At 42.3% G+C, this 22358-nt stretch overlaps 1 protein-coding gene across 9 annotated transcripts in view; it reads left to right on the plus strand.

The window, feature by feature from the left end:
* thsd7ab (thrombospondin, type I, domain containing 7Ab) overlaps positions 1-22358 on the plus strand; it is a 180264-nt gene that overhangs the window by 142707 nt on the left and 15199 nt on the right. For all 9 annotated transcript variants that reach the window (XM_058052748.2, XM_078790683.1, XM_078790684.1 and 6 more), the window contains 6 exons: positions 529-682; positions 5268-5409; positions 9068-9183; positions 13682-13799; positions 14545-14690; positions 21215-21389. In XM_058052748.2, the coding sequence (XP_057908731.2) occupies positions 529-682; positions 5268-5409; positions 9068-9183; positions 13682-13799; positions 14545-14690; positions 21215-21389 (851 nt within the window). The remainder of the gene's footprint in view (positions 1-528; positions 683-5267; positions 5410-9067; positions 9184-13681; positions 13800-14544; positions 14691-21214; positions 21390-22358) is intronic.

The following is a 22358-nucleotide window of genomic DNA, read 5'->3' on the forward strand; positions in this document are numbered from 1 at the left end:
TTGTATCCTTGTTAAAACATATTGCGCCTGTTGTGGTATTTTCCTTCTTCCTTCCTCCTTCTGTAAAGCCGGCATACACCTGCAACTACTTCTTCCTCTTGGATGTGAACACAGGTGCCTTTGACAGCGCAGAATGTTTTGTCAACATTGTGGGTGTCTTCAGAGTCACGTTGCAAGCGCTTGAACATGTATGTAAATTTGGCAAATTTGTACTGCACAGGAAGGCACGGAGGAGATTGATTGACAATGGTCAACAGACCCTTAGTCAATCAGGATGCAAAAAAAAAAATCAGCAAAAAACCACAAAAGGTATACCGCGATATCGAGAGGGAAGACTGTATTTATTGGGATATTTGTTTGTTGTTTGTTTATTTAAATAAAGTGAATAGACTTTAATGACCATTTTCACAGAGTTTCCCCACACCACTCACCCACCTCCACAATCCTTCACAAAAGCCATGTATCATACGATGACACTTCAGAGTACTCCAAAGCACACCAGTCATGATTGAGTGCTTTTGCCCTCAGATGCATGCTCAACACCATCGACGGCCCCTCAGAGGCGGTGGAGGACTACCTGTGCGACCCTGAGGAGATGCCCCTGGGGGCTCGTGAGAGCCGGCTGCCCTGCCCGGAAGACTGTGTGCTCAACGACTGGGGCCCGTGGAGCCGTTGCAGCTTGGTGAGTGCTTTAAAACCTCTGCAGAGACCTCCTTTAATATCTCTGCTCTCTCACAAATATTAACTGACGGCACGAGTACAAAGCGCGGCAGTTCTTTTTAAGAGGTGTGCAACTTTGTCAACAGCTACTTTGTCGTGCAACACAGAGGACTAGCAGAAAGGTGTGTAATGAGATGTTGCATTATGCATGTCATACACACACATACATACAGATGCATACACACTGTCCTTGCGACTGCAGTGAAGTAGCTGCATTCATGCTCACGACAGACCTCCACCAAGGCCAAATAATTCTTCAACTTGACAAATTAATATACAGTGAAGAAAATAAGTATTTGAACACCCTGCTATTTTGCTATTTCTCCCACTTAGAAATCATGGAGGGGTCTGAAATTTTCATCGTAGGTGCATGTCCACTGTGAGAGAGATAAACTAAAAAGAAAAATCCAGAAATCACAATGCATGATTTTTTAACAATTTATTTGTGTGATACAGCTGCAAATAAGTATTTGAACACCTGTGTATCATCTAGAATTCTGACCCTGAAAGACCTGTTAGTCTGCCCATTAGAAGTCCACCTGCACTCCATGTATCATCCTGAATCAGATGCACCTGTTTGAGGTCGTTAGCTGCATAAAGACACCTGTCCACCCCATACAATCAGTAAGACTTTAACTTGTAACATGGCGAAGACCAAAGAGCTGTCCAAAGACACCAGAGACAAAATTGTACACCTCCACAAGGCTGGAAAGGGCTACGGAGCAATTACCAAGCAGCTTGGTGAAAAAAGGTCCACTGTTGGAGCTATCATTAGAAAATGGAAGAAGCTAAACATGACGGTCAATCTCAATCGGAGTGGAGCCCCATGCAAGATATCACCTCGTGGGGTCTCAATGATTCTAAGAAAGGTGAGGAATCAGCCCAGAACTACACGACAGGACTTGGTCAATGACCTGAAAAGAGCTGGGACCACCGTTTCCAAGGTTACTGTAGGTAATACACTAAGACGTCATGATGTGAAATCATGCATGGCACGAAAGGTTCCCCTGCTTAAACCAGCACATGTCAAGGCCCGTCTTAAGTTTGCATATGACCATTTGGATGATACAGAGGAGTCATGGGAGAAAGTTTTATGGTCAGATGAGACCAAAATAGAACTTTTTGGTCATAATTCCAATAAGCGTGTTTGGAGGAAGAAGAATGAAGAGTACAATCCGAAGAACACCATCCCTACTGTGAAGCATGGGGGTGGTAGCATCATGCTTTGGGGGTGTTTTTCTGCACATGGGACAGGACGAGTGCACTGCATTAAAGAGAGGATGACTGGGGCCGTGTATTGTGAGATTTTGGGGAACAACCTCCTTCCCTCTGTCAGAGCATTGAAGATGGGTCGTGGCTGGGTCTTCCAACACGACAACGACCCGAAGCACACAGCCAGGAAAACCAAGGAGTGGCTCCGTAAGAAGCATATCAAGGTTCTAGCATGGCCCAGCCAGTCTCCAGACCTGAACCCAATCGAAAATCTTTGGAGGGAGCTCAAACTCCGTGTTTCTCAGCGACAGCCCAGAAACCTGACTGATCTAGAGAAGATCTGTGTGGAGGAGTGGGCCAAGATCCCTCCTGCAGTGTGTGCAAACCTGGTGAAAAACTACAGGAAACGTTTGACCTCTGTAATAGCAAACAAAGGCTACTGTACCAAATATTAACATTCATTTTCTCAGGTGTTCAAATACTTATTTGCAGCTGTATCACACAAATAAATTGTTAAAAAATCATGCATTGTGATTTCTGGATTTTTCTTTTTAGTTTATCTCTCTCACAGTGGACATGCACCTACGATGAAAATTTCAGACCCCTCCATGATTTCTAAGTGGGAGAAATAGCAAAATAGCAGGGTGTTCAAATACTTATTTTCTTCACTGTATGTTCCACTCCCGTCCTGTTGGGGGCAGAAAAGCTACACACGACAAGCTTTTATCACCAGATCTGCAGGGTCCTGCGCCACTTCCCCTCAGTGTAAATGAGACTATAACAACAGAAAATAAAACCCTCTGTATAGTTTTGTACTAGCTAGCTATGTACTAGACCAAATACCTACGTACATACGATATTAGGGATGTAACAATACACATTTTTCCACTTCGATCCTGATCCAATTCCAAAACCAGAACTATGTTGGCTTTAATGTGCCACCATGCTAAGGAAATATCGTCAAAGTTAGATAGAAAAATGTCAGCAAACATTCAGTAGCTGTCTCCTTCACCTTCACACTCCTAATACTCATAGTAGACATAATAAGAGAAAATAAAACACATACGAGACAAGTAGTTTGCACGCAGGCCACACAGATAGGGTTCGATTCCACCCTCGGCCATCTCTGTGTGGAGTTTACATGTTCTCCCCGTGCATGCGTGGGTTTTCTCCGGGTACTCCGGTTTCCTCCCACATTCCAAAAACATGCTAGGTAATAATTTACCTGAATGTGGAAGAAGTCACTCTCAGAGAAATTGTGTATTCTGAGGACTCTAAATTTAAGGTTTACCGGCTGATTATCATTGATCAAAACAGCCAGGGCCACAAATGGCCTGTGGGCCGCACTTTGGAGACCCCTGCTCTAAATTGGCATTGACATTTTGGAAATATGTATATTAGTTCATTGAAGACAATGAATTATCTTGTTTATAATAATTATAAACATTATTATTACTGACTAATCACTGCAAAGGAGACATTTAAAATATACATTATTAATAATATATAATATAAATATATATGAATATATATTATTAATATATATTGTGCATGCTAGGTTAATTGGTGACTCCAAATTGTCCATAGGTATGAATGTGAGTGTGAATGGTTGTTTGTCTATATGTGCCCTGTGATTGGCTGGCGACCAGTCCAGGGTGTACCCCGCCTCTCGCCCGAAGACAGCTGGGATAGGCTCCAGCACCCCCGCGACCCTCGTGAGGATAAGCGGTAGAAGATGAATGAATGAATGAATGAATGAATGAATAAAACACATGAGACATAAATAAGACTTGAGCCACCTGTGCTTTCCTTTAATGTGTTCCGGTGCTAAGGAAGCCGACGGGAAGTTATTTTGGGGCTTCAGAGTTGAGTTTTAGCTTGACATGGGTTACAACCACAACAGTAGCATGTGTTAGGGATTATTGTGCCTGTTGTGAGATCATTCAAACCTGCAATAAAAGCCTGTTGTTCCGGTGATCAAGCCTGGTGCTAGTGCGTTTCACCCAACATTACAGTAACATTACTGACACCTAGTGACCAATGTTGAATACTAGATACCGTCACAATGTGTCTTTGAATGTGTCTTCTGAATTCCTAAACTACAGTATTTTACTTAATGTACACATTTTATGCTTGAAAATGCTTAATTTACGTGGAAATACGTACAATTAGCCTAACTATGCATATATAACCAGAAATGCATTTATTATTTTCTAAAAAAGTATGATAGAGTGAAGCCGAAGAGTGGTGAGGGATTATTGTACTGCCGTTTCTACATCATCAAAGTTTCGGTCAACAAACACTGGGTTCCACAGTGTGAACATTTTGTGACTTGCAAGCATGTCTAAGTTCACCAGAGTTCATGTCTTCCTACATGGTGACCTCTGATTTCCCTCTTTTGCCAACTGCCTCTCAAGTGTCTGCACTTTTGCAAATAGACTTTTTTTTTCATTCAAAGACGTATCAACTCAGCAGCAAAGTTCCCACCTACACAGCTGGCTTTGTTCCTCCTTTTGCAAAAACATGTAACGTGTCAGATCCTCTTGTTCTGCACCGCTGCCCCCGACACCTCAAATTCCTGCTTCTTCTTTTTTCATAAAAGCCATCCTGATGGTTGTGGTTGCACCTGCTGTTCTCACAGCAGCGCTGGAATGTTGTTAATCACATCCCATTCTCTCCCAAAGTGCTCGACACGCCGACTTCCCACCATTGCAATCTCAACATGGAGCAAGCAGGGCACTGCGCATCTTTTATTCATGGTGTCGGTGATGGATTCATGCTGGAGAATGCCAGTCTTCTTGGGTTAACGTGGCATCAGAATCCCGCTCATTCTCCGAGATGTGGAAAAACAATATATCATGTGCCACTTTCTGGAATGTTGTTTTTTTTTTAAAAAAATAATAAAGAAGCAACAGAGGAGCCCTCCAAAGATGAGGCACCTGCAGCACCTTTGTCTTGACTTAAAAAACCCAGTGGCCCAATTAGCCGTGAGAATCCAGAAGCAGGTTATCAACGTGGCGCGGCGCCTCCTGGGAAATTTACTGATATTGAATGTGAGACATTAGAGGAGAAGACGAGCCACTTATGGAACGCTGAGTAGAATACATAAGAGCAAAGATGGAAGCTGTTCTGTTGATGCTGCTCCCAGCTGATTTCCCCTCTTCAAGGCTTCAAGGTTTTATTTCTACAGTCACAGCAGGAATTGTGTAGTAATGATTCTGAAAAGTCCGACGCAATGTGCTTGAACAACTTATTCTGACGCCGAGGTCAGAACAAGTTGTTCATTTTTCAGCACTCTGCCAACCGTATTGAGTTTCAACCATCTTTCCTTTCAGCCGTGCACCCGGAGCAAGAGTCGAGCGCGTGCCACGTACACACTTCGCTCGCCCAGCGTGGGAAGACTTTGTCCCAACACCACCGAGGAAGAGCCCTGCAGCCTCAACCTCAACTGCTTCAACTACTTCTTCAACATCACAGGTACGCAAACAACGTGAGGTTATTGCTCGGCAGGACAGTGTCACCACAAATAAATACAGTATTTATACAAATGAATACATTACAATGCAAAAATTTGGACTGCCTAGATTTGGTGCAACCTTTTACGAATTCCCGCGCGGTATGCATTAAAAGTGAAGGACAGGCTCCATGCAATTGCAGTGGTACCTCTGTTTTTGTTATTAGGCTGTTCTAAACGCTTCAATGAAAATTCATTCATTCATTCATTCATTTTCTACCGCTTTTTCCTCACGAGGGTCGCAGGGGTGCTGGAGCCTATCCCAGCTGGACTGGTGGCCAGCCAATCACAGGGCACATATAGACAAACAACCATTCACACTCACATTCATACCTATGGACAATTTGGAGTCGCCAATTAACCTAGCATGTTTGTGGAATGTAGGAGGAAACCCACATTCTAAAAACATTTGGCAGGCATTTGAACAAACATTGTGTTCTACATCCTTGTGGTGTATTAGGCCAATCTTTCTGTGATCTGTTTTATGTCTCTGTTATTGTATTTACAGCTATTAGTGCAGGATGTTGTATACCATTGTGAGAGTTGAAGACGTGTCCAGACATGTCCCGTTCGTCTTTGTAAATGATTTGCATTCTGATTGGCTGCAGACAATCAGATGAGTATTGTCGATATCAGTGAAAAAACACGGTATCGATATTGGCCAGTACTTGCTTTAAAACGCAGATCCCCTCTGCGATAAGCGACACCCCCACTGCAAAACGTGCCTCCAAAAATGTCTCACCTTGGTGGCACTTTGAAACGCTTTAGACTGGTACAGCATTTGGGGGGAGGGCACTTGAGGGTGTGTTGAGTTTGAGCCTCACCGTGTGATCACCTGGTCCTGGTCCAGCGGATGCAGCTGAAGGGGCCCAGCAGAGGCTGTCAAACCTGCTTTTCATTCAGGTTTTCAGTTAATAATGTGAGAAGGCTAGAAATAAATTGTGAAATACAAAAGGTGAGTTGTGGATAGCAGCATTTTGTTCATGTTCTGGTAAAACACGCATATTCACTTTGTTTTGAAATGAGCTATGAAAATAAATGAGTAGTTCCATTTATCATACATTTATGTTGCACCATTCAAAACATCAGTTATCTGAAGGAACATGGAGCTGGTCTAGAACCGTGCTCCTCATACATATAAGCGCACCACAGAGTACTGACACTTAGCGACGGAGACAAGGAAAAAACTCTAGGAGAGCGAGAAAACATAGTTTCGACGACTACTACCCTCTAGCACTAATTTTAGTGCTACCATCTCTCGCCAGTCAATCCTTGAATTGATACAATGGTCGGCAAAGAGGAGAAGAATGCCCCGTAGACTACTTAAGATGTATGGAGTATTTTATGAAAAGAAACTTACTATGTGTCCCACTGGGATCCCATATCATTTTCAAAGAAATGAGCAGGATCGAAGCTCTTTAACCTCACAGGCTGCATCCTGTCAAGCACAAAAGCATCATTTGAAATTGTTTGGGCAAACTGAAAAAGCCAACTTTTGGTGTTGTCATGTTGTTGTCATATTTGTATGTGTGCGTTGAGATCTAATATCTTTTAGACATGCTGCTTCATTCCAGCCAAGCATGACATTGAATCAAAGCAGCGTTTGTTGGCATCAAGACCATCCAAGCTGCACCTTACGTTTCCTTTCTCGTCTCGTGTCTCCTCCCTTTCGGTCCCCAGAGCGGCACCTTGTGTCTCAGCAGGGGGAGACACACATGTTGTTGTTGTTGTTGTTGTTGTGCGGCTTCACAAATGAGCTCTCTGCAGCTAAAAACAGTCACCTAAAAACAGTCTTTGTCTGCCTTGCTGTGGCAATCTCGGCCTCCCCAATGTTTTTATTTTTACAAAGCAGCATGCACGCTGTGGTTTTTAAAAGCCCCGACTCTCCACGTTGTGTCATTTTGTCTGGCACAGGCATCGGTTGAGGCTTTTTTGTGGGGGGGGGGATTGCTTTTCCAGAGAGAAAATCTCACTCTTAGCAACAACAGCATGAAGACATTCATTTCTTTCAAACGGTTCTATGTTACTGATATACCTATGCAATGTGGCACAGGTTTAACCACCATTGCACCTTGCTGGACTTGATGATTTTGATTTGATTTTTTTAATACATTTTTTTCAAGTAATCCATTTAATGTTTTTTTTAATGCTTTTTTCAAATGTGCCCATCTTAATTCTTTTTTTAGTTAAAGACTCTACTCTACAAAATCTAGCTCTCATCAAGCTGCTATGCTAACATGGGACTGTGGACCCGATTGGAGCATACCAGAGCAATACTATTGATATGAATAAAATAAAATAAAACCATAAACCATAAAACAATCTACGTTGCTGCGTCTGCTAAATACTTTAAATGTTATCATTATTTTAATGTAATATTTATTGCTTTCATTCGCTTTCATTTATCCATCCACCATCTTGGAGAAAGGCTTTAATTTTTATTTTTTTTTCCATTTCATTTCAACTATTTTTGTACTTTGTTTATGACTTTGTAGATATGGGTTTAACATCACTAGAGCCCTGTAGACATGGAATACACCCCGGTAGTTTTTACATGCCTATTATTCTTTGTTTAGATGACATCGCACAGGATGCGTCTTCTCCACAGGGATATAACAGACAGCTGTCGCCACCTTAGCAAGCTACCGGGCTAACTAGTTAGCCTCTCCAATTTAATTACTAAACTTAAAGAGTTTGACGCAGAGTGGGGAAAAAGGACAAGAAGCCAAAACCTTACCACTTCCACACAGAATGAGCGGCAAACTTTTTTTCTTCCGGCTTAGTAGCCAGTCACCATGCAGTCATGTGACCTAATGTCAAGTCTCATAACATTACTCATGCCCTTTGACCATAATACTACATATGGTAGTATTGGTTGGTTGACTATGTTTAATAATAAAAAAAAACACAATGTAGCAATATTCAAGCTGTGACATAGCTAGGGCCGATTCCTATTTTTTTTAATTACTGTTTTCCTTCGTGTTTAATTATATGTGTACAATATGCCTAAACAAGTCCTGTGCTAGCAAATGGCCACACTTTGGACACCCTTGTCAGACCACAAATACAACAACACTCCCGCGTGAGGTTCTGATTGTTCCCCAAAATTAAAAGTGTGTCTCAAATGAGAGCTGAGATGTCAGCAGGTTAAGTTTGTGTGTGGCCTGAAGTGTGCCGCCATGTTAATGAGCTTGAGGACAGGAAGTACAAGGCCAAGCTTCTTCCTGCTGAGTCATCTGGACTTTATCCCCTAATGGCTGTTTTTTTTAGTTTGTGTCAGCACCTTGCAGCGGCTGCAATTAGCTCGGAGCACTGGATCAGAACTCCGCGTGGTTTTTGCTGGGCATTATAGTGCTGCAAAATATTAGGAACAACTGTCTATTTATTCTCCACATTATTATTATTATTATTTATTATTATTACTTATCTTCTTTTGTGTCTGTTATTATATGGGAGCCAGGCAACGACATTTCATTGGCAATTTCACTACTGTGTTTTTGTGCAATGACAATAAAGGGAGTCTATCTATCTATCTATCGATCTATCTATCTATCTATAACCACACCATACCTATGAGTGTATTTTGAAGTTGAATTCATTTATATTTCTGTTTCCTCTTAGACTGGAGCACATGCCAGCTGAGCCCCAGTGCCGTGTGCGGGAAGGGAATCAAGACCCGCATGCTGGACTGCGTCCGTAGCGACGGCAAGTCCGTCGACATGAAGTTCTGTGAGGACGTGAGTGCTTGCTTTTTGACTCATCCAACATACATTGCGACTGCACGTCACCATTATCCTCACAACAGCAGGAAATATTCAGCAGCGTTCCTGCGCGGATATTATCGCGGCACTCCAGGCTAAGAATTGTATACATTCATAACGACGAGTCTCCACTTCCTGTAATTGTAGCCGGCGGACTGCAGCAGCAAAGCCGTTTAACACTTGACCCACTGCATCATTTGGCTCATTCACTAACCCCACGGTGCCTCACAAAGATGTCCCTCAGTCTGGCCTGATATTACTGTGCTCACACCGGAACAGCAATGACTGATAGGAGGAGATGTGCCGCAATTCAGTCCGCTTCAGCTTACCACTATTGTAGTGTAAACGCTGGTGATTTAGGCGCTTTCAAGGCATCCCACCTTCAAAAAACATGAACATTGGAGGAAAGCCTTGTTCAATATACATTTTCCAGTTCAGCACAACTGCTTTCTGAGGCATTTGTCTTCTTTGTTCAATGTAGTGGCTAGTTACACACTGTTGCGCTGATATGATGTCATATTTATAGGTTATCACATGGTTTGTCTGGTATCATGGTACCAGGTATCATGCCCCCCAAGTGTCAGTATCAGCCCGAGACTGAAGGTGATACCATGTGATGATCTTATTATCACGTACTATTTAATCAAAAGACCATTTTGTTTCCAGAAAATGTTCTGTTTATTACATGTATTATATCTAAACAGTGTAAACACAATAATTGCAAAAATATTTTAAGAATACTTTCTACCAGTGTTCCTTCGTTCTTGCAGTTGATGAGCCATTCAGAAAAAAGCTTGAGGTCGCCCTTGGTTTTCCGACATTTTTAGTTTTTTCGATAATTTCAAGAGTGTCCTCCTCATTAATGGTGATAAAACGTTCCATTTGTAATATTCTGTTTGCTATTTTCCCTATTTGTCTTTCGCCGGGAGTGTCAACCGCTGACATGTTGACAGAGCACAGACGGCAGCAAAACAAACGCTTGTGCGCTGTTCTCTGATTGGTTGTTTCACGGGCACGATACAAGAGCAGCGCGCTCTGAGTGGACAACTACGGGGGCTGATACTGGACATGGTTAAACTCTATATTTTATCAGTATCACTGTCCTGGGCTTTGACACAGTATCATTTGGGCCTTTTCCCGTATCATTCATGGGCGCTTTCTAGGGTACAGGGACAATTAATACTGTAGTATGTGATAATTACTGATATCGAACATACTGTCAGCTCCACCCCTTTAAGTAATATACTATCACTGCGCTAGATGGCCAACAAACGCAAATCAGTTTTTAGATATGCTCAACATTAGCTACCTCACCGGTATCCACTACAGTATTGTCCAACATTTTATTACCGATACCAATCGCTATTGGTTCAGGAATTCCCTTTGCTGTGATGCCACTGGATGCATTTCACAAATAAACACCATGCCAAATAAGACAAATCCTGCAAAATACAATGGAAGTTATTAAAAAAGTGCCAAATTTATTTAACATTTTGTCTCAGCTGGAGTCATTTTTTTAAAATCATGAATAATAGTGGCTGCATGGCGGACGAGTGGTTAGCACGTAGCCCTCACAGCTACGAGACCCTGAGTTAAATTCCACCCTCAGCCATTTCTGTGTGGCGTTTGCATGTTCTCCCCGTGCGTGTGTGGGTTTTCTCCGGGTACTCCGGTTTCCTCCCACATTCCAAAAACATGCTAGGTTAATTGGCGACTCCAAATTGTCCATAGGTATGAATGTGAGTGTGAATGGTTGTTTGTCTATATGTGCCCTGTGATTGGCTGGCCACCAGTCCAGGGTGTGATCCAGAATAAGCGGTAGAAAATGAATGAATGAATGAGTTAAATAACTCTGGCAATGATAAAGTTTGGAAACGTGCACATTTCTATGCTGCACAAACATCAGGATAAAAACAAAGTAAAGTGCAAAGAATGAAAGTCTGGATAGTGATCGCAGATTCAACAAATCAAATTGTCATTTCAACAAACATCGGCATCTGCGTTTTGTTTTCATTATTTGACCACTGATAAGATACCGATAAGCGTTTTACAAACCACACGGGCAAACTAGAGCAGCTGACTGAAACACTGCAGCCGCCTCTACTGTCGCAAGACTGTGAAACAAAGGCGGCATTGTGTCCTTTTTTGCAAAAAATAGGAGTGTGACAAAATATTGATCTGACTTATTAACGAATGTGAAATAATCTTGTATGTACTGCAAAAATTGGAGACTTCCACTTCGCAGTCAGTTGCACTAGCACGTAGCGCTGAAGCTGATAAGCGCCCAGCATTTACGGCGATTCAGTAAATCAGTGATTTTCAACCACTGTGCCGCGGCACACTAGTGTACCTTGAGAAACCGTCAGGTGTGCCGTGAGGAATTATCCAATATCACTTTTTATAATTAACATTTATTAATCATCATTTGCAAATATTATGTCAATAGCCATTATGTCAATAGTATACATGGACCCAAATATTCCAATTGCATTTGGTTTATTTGCTCAAACGGCAAGAATTGAACAGGGATGGAATATTCCTTTAACCAATCCGATTGAGGTATCTTGTACCCGCTCAAACGGAAAGTTGTCAGGGTGCCTTCTTCTTCGTGGTGTTTTTCTTCTTCTGTTGTTTATTGGCGGTTGGCAAGCAGCTTTCGTATGCATTACCGCCATCTGTGGAACAGAATCTAAACCCTTCTATACTTTATTCACAAGTGCAGTTTTATTAAAAAAGAAAATATATATCTATATAAAACATGTCCTGAGTTTAATTATAAAATATTAGCAAGATTGAATTTGATCTTTTCCTGTTTAAATTGATCCCGGGTGCGTACACGCAGATCCAGACGTTCTTCACTTTTAAAATGGAGGCCAGCAATCGGCACTGGACTAAGCAAAGTTTGTTTTTGATTCAAACTAAATTTCAAGACTGGACAGACGAAAAACTGGCAATACGGAGTTATTCCAACAAGTGAAAGAAAAACTTGAGGAAGCCGGTATCACGTGATGTTGATGTTTGTTTTACTGGGCATGCCCTATTGACTATTCTGTTTGATTTTCATGACGCATGTAGACAAGAGATTGGAATATTCCTTTCCATGGATACCATTGTTTCCCGAAAGGTCATTCGGAAAGAGAAAAAGTGGTGATGTAAAAACGTGGCTACTGTGGAGTGTCTGTGGTGTAAAGACTGGCAGAGCAATGTAATATTGGTCCGTGTGGCAACACCTACCTTGTTCCTCCGATAGACTTATTGATGCACGTGTGAGGTCGTGGTGACATTTTGGAACATACGTTCACACCGACGCCGAATTCGTCGCCGATTCAAAGCGCGACATTCGGCGTCGGTGTGAACATTTTTCAAAAAATCTCACGATCTCCTCAGATATGTTTAAGCTCTGATAAGCTCTGATACGAAATTCGTTCCCGCTTTAGGCGACAAATTATTTCCCGGATCGCTACGGCAACGCACGCTTTGATGCCGATTGATCAGGATTTGTTACGCTTTAAATCACGCTTTGATACGCTTTAATACTCATTGATGGTGCGCTTATCACGCTTTAAATAACACTCTGATACGATTATCAAGCTCTCTTGTGCATTGATAGGCTCTGTTAAGCTCTGTTACGCAATGGAAAATTTCGAGATCCCGCCTGCATCCCGCCTCTGATCCAGAGCATATTGTAGCGACCCGACGTATTCATGTTGACGTTGTGCTCTTGGGTGTCCGACTGTTCCGGGTGACTGTGAATGCACCAGGGGGTGGGGTCGTGTCTGGTGGAGGAAATACTGTTGTGTTGCTGGCGGTGGTTGCAACGGCGTGGTTATGGCCGACAGTAGCCAGTATTATTGTTGTGCAATAAAAAGCTTGTCAGCGATTGCAGTCATGTAATTTCCATAGCATCGGCAACGACGCTACAAGATGCAGCAGATCCATTGATCCTTTGAACCAAGCTCTGTTAAGCTTTCCTACGCTTTGAGCAAAACTCTGATAAGCTTTGTGACGCTTTGATAAGCTTTAATACGCTCTCCCCGCTTTACGCAATTCGTGACAGATCGCCTCAAATTTTTAAACAGTTTAAAAAAACTTTGGCGCTCTTGCCGAATGTCCCGAATTGCTCAAACCTTTCTTACGCTGTATTACGGTCTTTACGCTTTCATTAAGCTTTGTTACGCTTTGCCGCCGCTTTGCTCGCCGTTTTAATTCGCCATCGATTCGGCGTCGGTGCGAACGTAGCTTTAGTGGTGTGCCACAAGATTTTTACAATGTAAAAAAAGCGTGCCGTGGCTCAAAAAAGGTTGAAAATCACTGCAGTACGTATGCACCGATATCAATATCTAAAACTGATTCTGTTATGAATCAGTCTCATTTCATGCCATTATCAGCTGATAATATCGTACATCCCTAACTGCTAACTGTATCTTAGTGTGTGTTGCTGTCTTACTCAACGACATCATTTCCTGCACTGCAGCTGAATCTGGAGAAGAAGTGGCAAATGAACATCTCCTGCGTGGTGGAGTGTCCCGTCAACTGTCAGCTGTCCGAATGGTCGACGTGGTCCGAGTGCTCACAGACGTGCGGCCTGGAGGGTAAGCGACTTTTGTGATGTGCTGTGTGTCCATGGTGTTTTTCAAGTCATCTTTTCCGGACATGGTCAGGTCACAGATACCTGTGAAAATATCACTGAAATGCACACAAGCAAAGGCTCTTCCAGTTGGCAGTGGTCATAGAGAAGTGTCCGAGACAAAAGAAGTGTCGGAGAGAGCAGTGGCTTTTGCAGGCCAACATTTGTGTGTCTGTTGTTGGTGGATTCGCACAATTGATTCCTCCCTATTACGGACCTTCTGCTCCTCGGGGCTGCGCTTTGAAGCTGCTGCCATTGTTTCCAAGTCACAAGGAATGAGATAAAAGGCTCAAGCAGCAGGTCATGTGTGTGTGTGTGTGTGTGTGTGTGTGTGTGTGTGGTTTGGAGCGGGTTCTCTTGTTAGAAATGAATATGAGTGCTAGGGAGCGTGGGATGTCGGGATGAAAGGTGGCGCTGGTTGTTAAGGTGCACAGTGATGTGAGAGTGGGACGATTAAAACGCATCGGAGCTGATTATGTAATTTCTTGTTCTATTTTTAAATGCCGGCTGACAAAGTTTGAGCCATTTTCACGGGATGAATGGACCGGACTCACTCATTAAAAATAAGTTTGCAGATTGGTGAAGGAAAAACAAAATAAATATGTGGATCAGCACCGGAGCTGGCAGATGGCAGGCAATTAAAAATAGATCAAGTGAAGTGAACGCAGAGTAATACTGCTGATAATGATGATGTCTTGTCCTTCCTCCAGGTAAGATGTGGCGACAGAGGTCAGCGGTTCAGGCCTCGCAGGGCGACGGCCGTCCTTGTCCGTCCCAGATGCAGCAGTGGAAGCCGTGTCCCGTCCGTCCGTGCTATCGCTGGCAGTACAGCTCCTGGTCCGAGTGCAGGGTGGAGGTTTGTACAAGATCCCCGGCATGAAGGAATCATAAAGAAGAGGTTGTCATCCATTGATTTAGTGTCGTTGATATATTGCGTTCATAAAACTAAATGATGAGAGGGAGACATGTTGGCTCAATTGCCCATTTTGCTGAGTTGTTCCTCGACATTAACTTTAATGGCCGGCCAATTATCTCACCTTTTCTAAAATGAGAGACAAGAGGGAGAAATTAAACGCTTCTTGTCCAGCATTTAGGTAGCATGTATGCTATAACCACTTGAGACTGCGCTATTAATCAATAAATTAATCAATCACAGCTTGCAGCAGACTAGAATCCTCATTCTTCATCTTAGCAAAGCATTTAAGACAATTTCATACTTCTAACTTTGCGGGAACAGTTTGTGGAAGGCACTTTTTTGTTCCCAGTGTGCAAAACAAGCACCATAACGGCATGCTTGGAGGTGTTTGGTGTGGAAGATGTGACCTCAAACTTTGGAAATGGTCAAAAATTCTCTCTGACATGCTTCAAAATCTTGTGGAACAAGTGTGCTCACACTTTTTCAGCCTGCAAGCTACTTGTCCCAAAGTCCCAAACATCTACCTCCTACTCTAAATCTATAAAAGACACAGTATATATTTACTACATTTATAAATACGAGTATATACTGTATGTACATTGTACATTTATATCAGCGGTGCACACACCTTTTCCACATGCAAGTTACAAGTCGACATCCATCACTTACAATAAAACATATATATGAGAGATGTCTGATATTGTTTTTTTGCCAAAAACTGATTTGCCGATATTGTCCAACTCTCAATATCCAATACTGATATCAGCCATTAACGATTTGTGTAACATGACTTATCACATACTACAGTATTAATTGTCCCTGTACCCTAGAAAGCGCCCATGAATGATATGGGAAAAGGCCAAAATGATACTGTGTCAAAGCCCAGGGCAGTGATACTGATAAAATATAGAGTTTAACCATGTCCAGTATCAGCCCCCGTAGCTGTCCACTCAGAGCGCGCTGCTCTGGTATCGTGCCCGTGAAACAACCAATCAGAGAACAGCACACGAGCGTGAACACACAGTGTTTGTTTTGCTGCCGTCTGTGCTCTGTCAACATGTCAGCGGTTGACACTCCCGGCGAAAGACAAATAGGGAAAATAGCAAACAGAATATTAGAAATGGAACGTTTTATCACCATTAATGAGGAGGACAGACATTGATAAGATAAGACTGTTGATAAAATATTATTGTTGAAATATTTGTGCAATTATTGTGTTTACACTGTTTAGATATAATACATGTAATAAACTGAACATTTTCTGGAAACAAAATGGTCTTTTGATTAAATAGTACGAAGGTCGAGGGCTGATACTGGCACGCGGGGGCATGATACTGGGCCTGATACCAGACAAACCATGTGATGATCTTATTATCACATACTATTTAATCCTGAGCTTATTATCACGTACTATTTAATCAAAAGACCATTTTGTTTCCAGAAAATGTTCAGTTTATTACATGTATTACAGAAGCACTAGGAATATTTATAGTTACAGTGACATTTCCTGTCACATGCGCAAAGTTTAGAAAGTTAAGCCCAGGACCCCACTTCATGACCTGGGCTTTTGCGCTGTTCTCTAATTGGTTGTTTCACGGGCACGATACCAGAGCAGCGGGCTCTGAGTGGACAGCTACGGGGGCTGATACTGGACATGGTTAAACTCTATATTTCATCAGTATCACTGCCCTGGGCTTTGACACAGTATCATTTTGGCCTTTTCCCGTATCATTCATGGGCGGTTTCTTGGGTACAGGGCCAATTAATACTGTAGTATGTGATAATAAGATCATCACATGGTTTGTCTGGTATCAGACCCATAATAACCTATAAATATCTCCTGTGGTGCTGTATACAACACATACGTATGTCTTGTTGTGTTGTGTGTATACAGCATTTTTTAAATATAATTACACATAGTTGTGTAATTAATAATATATTAATTATATATTATATATAATTATTATAATTATATATAATTATATATTAATAATTATTATAATATAATAATAATAATTAATAATAATTTCTAATGAGTAGTGTCAGTCAAAATAGCTACGTAGCATTTATTCGGCGCAATGTTCATGTATTTTGTTAGCTAGCGTTTGCTGTCCAACAAGCAATGAAAATGATTGAGAAACGGGCATCATTTTCCAGTTCATGAAATAATAGTTTAAGACGCGTAAGTGTAGAAAACACACGTATAGTGGAGTTTAGGACGCGAAGCACTGTCAAGGCAAAACGTGGGATGGAGGACCCAAAGGCAGAATTGGCAGCCACTACACGTGGTAAGGTTCTACACGCGGGTGAGGGTCGGTACACAGGAAGTCAGTCCAATAAAGCAAAGGTATCCAAGAGCGGCAGGCAGAAAGAGAAGTCGAAAGGCAGGCAAGGGTCAAAAACCAGGCGAGGCGATAACAAGGAATGCTAGGACGAGACATGAGAGTACAACGAACTTGCACCAGACAGGAGGAATCCGAGGCAATAAATAGTAGGCCGGAAATCAGGTGATGAGGGACACCTGAACACAATCAGGCAGGAGGCGGGGTCTCCAAGGTGAAGGCGGGGTAGGCAATGACAGGCATGGCAAGCACAAGTGAACAGATGTAGATGTTGTGATAGATATCTGTATCATGCTGCTCTTTATCACTTTATTCTGTAATCCAAATAATACAGAGAAAAGTTACAGTCACAGCGGAACCATCAGCGAATCAGGAGGGGAGCTTATTGTCAGCTGACTCATGTCAAATAACATCTACAAAGTGATGTTCATGTGATCGATAGCTCACGATCGACGTAATGAGCAGCTCTGTTGGAGAAAGTCTGGTGGTTTACAGTGTTCTGGGTTTCAACGTTTCATGGTTATATACGCACTTGCATAAATTTAATTAAAAACTTCATTTAGGATAGGTTCCAGCATCCCCCCGGACGATCATGAAGAAATAGCGGTAGAAAATGAATGAATGAACTTAATTTAGGGACTGCACGACGGCCAAGTGGTTAGCACGCAGGCCTCACAGCTAGGAGAGCCAAGTTCAATTCCACCCTCGGCCATCTCTGTGTGGAGTTTGCAAGTTGGGGTACTCCGGTTTCCTCCCACATTCCAAAAACATGCTAGGTTAATTGGCGACTCCAAATTGTCCATAGGTATGAATGTGAGTGTGAATGGTTGTTTGTCTACAGTGAAGAAAATAAGTATTTGAACACCCTGCTATTTTGCTATTTCTCCCACTTAGAAATCATGGAGGGGTCTGAAATTTTCATCGTAGGTGCATGTCCACTGTGAGAGAGATAAACTAAAAAGAAAAATCCAGAAATCACAATGCATGATTTTTTAACAATTTATTTGTGTGATACAGCTGCAAATAAGTATTTGAACACCTGTGTATCATCTAGAATTCTGACCCTGAAAGACCTGTTAGTCTGCCCATTAGAAGTCCACCTGCACTCCATGTATCATCCTGAATCAGATGCACCTGTTTGAGGTCGTTAGCTGCATAAAGACACCTGTCCACCCCATACAATCAGTAAGACTTTAACTTGTAACATGGCGAAGACCAAAGAGCTGTCCAAAGACACCAGAGACAAAATTGTACACCTCCACAAGGCTGGAAAGGGCTACGGAGCAATTACCAAGCAGCTTGGTGAAAAAAGGTCCACTGTTGGAGCTATCATTAGAAAATGGAAGAAGCTAAACATGACGGTCAATCTCAATCGGAGTGGAGCCCCATGCAAGATATCACCTCGTGGGGTCTCAATGATTCTAAGAAAGGTGAGGAATCAGCCCAGAACTACACGACAGGACTTGGTCAATGACCTGAAAAGAGCTGGGACCACCGTTTCCAAGGTTACTGTAGGTAATACACTAAGACGTCATGATGTGAAATCATGCATGGCACGAAAGGTTCCCCTGCTTAAACCAGCACATGTCAAGGCCCGTCTTAAGTTTGCATATGACCATTTGGATGATACAGAGGAGTCATGGGAGAAAGTTTTATGGTCAGATGAGACCAAAATAGAACTTTTTGGTCATAATTCCAATAAGCGTGTTTGGAGGAAGAAGAATGAAGAGTACAATCCGAAGAACACCATCCCTACTGTGAAGCATGGGGGTGGTAGCATCATGCTTTGGGGGTGTTTTTCTGCACATGGGACAGGACGAGTGCACTGCATTAAAGAGAGGATGACTGGGGCCGTGTATTGTGAGATTTTGGGGAACAACCTCCTTCCCTCTGTCAGAGCATTGAAGATGGGTCGTGGCTGGGTCTTCCAACACGACAACGACCCGAAGCACACAGCCAGGAAAACCAAGGAGTGGCTCCGTAAGAAGCATATCAAGGTTCTAGCATGGCCCAGCCAGTCTCCAGACCTGAACCCAATCGAAAATCTTTGGAGGGAGCTCAAACTCCGTGTTTCTCAGCGACAGCCCAGAAACCTGACTGATCTAGAGAAGATCTGTGTGGAGGAGTGGGCCAAGATCCCTCCTGCAGTGTGTGCAAACCTGGTGAAAAACTACAGGAAACGTTTGACCTCTGTAATAGCAAACAAAGGCTACTGTACCAAATATTAACATTCATTTTCTCAGGTGTTCAAATACTTATTAGCAGCTGTATCACACAAATAAATTGTTAAAAAATCATGCATTGTGATTTCTGGATTTTTCTTTTTAGTTTATCTCTCTCACAGTGGACATGCACCTACGATGAAAATTTCAGACCCCTCCATGATTTCTAAGTGGGAGAAATAGCAAAATAGCAGGGTGTTCAAATACTTATTTTCTTCACTGTATATGTGCCCTGTGATTGGCTGGCCACCAGTCCAGGGTGTACCCCACCTCTCGCCCAGCTGGGATAAGCTCCAGCACCCCCGCAGCCCTTTTGAGGATAAGTGGTAGAAAATTAACGAATGAATGAACTTAATTTAGATGCCTAAACACGAGACTCTTGAGAACTGGTTATAGTGGACTACTCTCTACAACATTAATCTCAACACTGGACTATAATGATCATCCTGTAGGATGAAGATATTATTGTAACATCTACCCAAATAATGTCTCTTGATTAAGAAAAATAAACAGGCTATCATCGCTACCAACAGGCCTAACAGCGCTAAAATAACATCAGCAAACTGAACTGTCTTCAAAGACATTTGGAAACCACAAAACTCTTTAACCCAACACAAACCTGCCAGCTCACTCTAGTGTCTTAGAAACAAAAGTAAACTTCAAAACATGACAACTTATTTACTGTTGTTGTACTTTGTAACAGAGAGTGATGTTGACTGCCATCAAATTCTTAGTGTGGTAAACACACACGGCGATAAAGCTGATTCTCATTTTGAGCACATTTTGAGTGGTCTTGTTATTACAATAGAAATGTTGCAAATATTTTTTCTTACTTTTTATTGTTATTATAAAGTATTTGATTACTGTATTTTATGTGGTTCATGTGTTCCGTGCACAGTGACTTCATTGGAGTTCATTGAGCTAGAATTTGAAATCGCAGTCTAAGAATGGAATTTGTGCCTAACCTGAGGACCACCTGTACTGCTGTAATAAATCACAGTAGAATTTCGGTTAGCGTACGCCTCATTTTGTGTGTTTGTCAGTTAATGTTGATAATTTACTCCTAAATTTGTTTGCGTACATTTTCCGCTTAGCAGAGAATAATACATGGAAACGTTGCTCGTCTATGATGTCCTCAGCAGTTAACAGTTAGTTATGCCAAATGATGAATGAAGGGGATAAGTTAACATTTACGGTTACTTTTACCTTCACTGGAGATGTGATTGTCTGTATTGATCTCGCTGCCACATCATGTCTTTGGCAAAAATCTCATAAAAATATTTTTTTGCAAACATATTTTGCTTTCTGGGCGGCACGGTGGACGAGTGGTTAGCGCACAGACCTCACAGCTAAGAGACCAGGGTTCAATTCCACCCTCGGCCATCTCTGTGTGGAGTTTGCATGTTCTCCCCGTGCATGCGTGGGTTTTCTCCGGGTACTCCGGTTTCCTCCCACATTCCAAAAACATGCCAGGTTAATTAGTGACTCCAAATTGTCCATAGGTATAAATGTGAGTGTGAATGGTTGTTTGTCTATATGTGCCCTGTGATTGGCTGGCCACCAGTCCAGGGTGTACCCTGCCTCACGCCCGAAGACAGCTGGGATAGGCTCCAGCACCCCCGCGACCCTCGTGAGGAAAAGCGGTTGAAAATGAATGATTGAATGAATATTTTGCTTTCTGGAACAGATTAATTGGATTTACTGGATTTCTGACGGGAGAAATTCTAGAAAAGTTCCTTGACAAAATGATACTGTGATCTTTGTAGTACTTTGTAGTAGGAGAACTATGGTGTCTCCTCATAGTTCTCATCGGCACGCAATCATCATGCAGGGTTTGGTCAGGATTATCTGTGAGTCATTAAGTTGTCAGCTGATGTCGCTCCTCATCCTCTTCCTCCAGAGCGTGGTGTGCGGTCACGGCACGCGCTATAGGAACCTGACTTGCTTCGTGTCGGATGGCAGCGAGCAGGGCGAAGGCAGCCAAGTGGATGAGGAGCTGTGCGGAGGCCTGGAGTTGTCGGTGGACGGCGACAAACTCATCATTCTGAAGGAAACCTGCACGCTGCCCTGCCCAGGTCATCAACACACACCTACTGTATTTGTTCCTTTTCCAATTTCCTCTCCCTGACTCCCATCACGGCACCTCACCGAGGGCACTGCATTTTTGTCTTCACTATATATTACCACATTGGAGCTGAACGGAGATTAAACGCTCTATGTTAGCTTTTGGCGCCACATGAAAAAGTATAAATCACAATCTGTCCTTCGTGCTCTCACATTTAATTTAATTGAACTTTTCTGCCACCTTACTTTGATGTCTCGCTCTAGTGGTGGCACCATTTGTTTCCATTCCAGTGGATGATCCACCAGGGAGCAAATATTGTTTAAAAAAAACAATTGTGGACAGCCTCTGTGAGCGCTGTTAGCCTTGGTGGTCACTTTGTTTCATTTGTACAGCACAGACGCAGATGCAAAGTGATTACAGTGCAGCAGTGATAATAACAGCCCGGGAAACAGTGCTGCAATCAATACAGCCTGTGTGGGCAAGATAACAAAAACCTGGAGGTTCCACAGACAAGATGGCAAAGTGAGATAGAACTAACACTAAAATACCATTCGGAGACTCTCTACACTTTTCTTAACTTACTCACCTCAAAGCACATTGCACACGCACTTGAATCCATCGACCTACAGCACCAATATCACTTTTTATAATTAACATTTATTAATCATCATTTGCAAATATTATGTCAATAGTCATTATGTCAATCGTATGGATCTAAACCTTTCTATATGCCATTCACAAGTGCAGTTTTATTAAAAAAGAAATTATATATCTATATAAAACATGTCCTGAGTTTAATTATAAAATATTAGCAAGATTGAAATTGATCCCGGGTGCGTTCTTTCAGCGCATGCTCAGATATGACGTAACACGCAGATCCAGACGTTCTTGACTTTTAAAAATGGAGGCCAGCAATCGGCACTGGACTAAGCAAAGTTTGTTTTTGATTCAAACTAAATTTCAAGACTGGACAGACGAA

Source organism: Doryrhamphus excisus, linkage group LG5, assembly GCF_037039965.1.
Source record: "Doryrhamphus excisus strain RoL-2023G ecotype Guam linkage group LG5, RoL_Dexc_Guam_v1.1, whole genome shotgun sequence".
Taxonomy (NCBI): Eukaryota; Metazoa; Chordata; class Actinopteri; order Syngnathiformes; family Syngnathidae; genus Doryrhamphus; species Doryrhamphus excisus.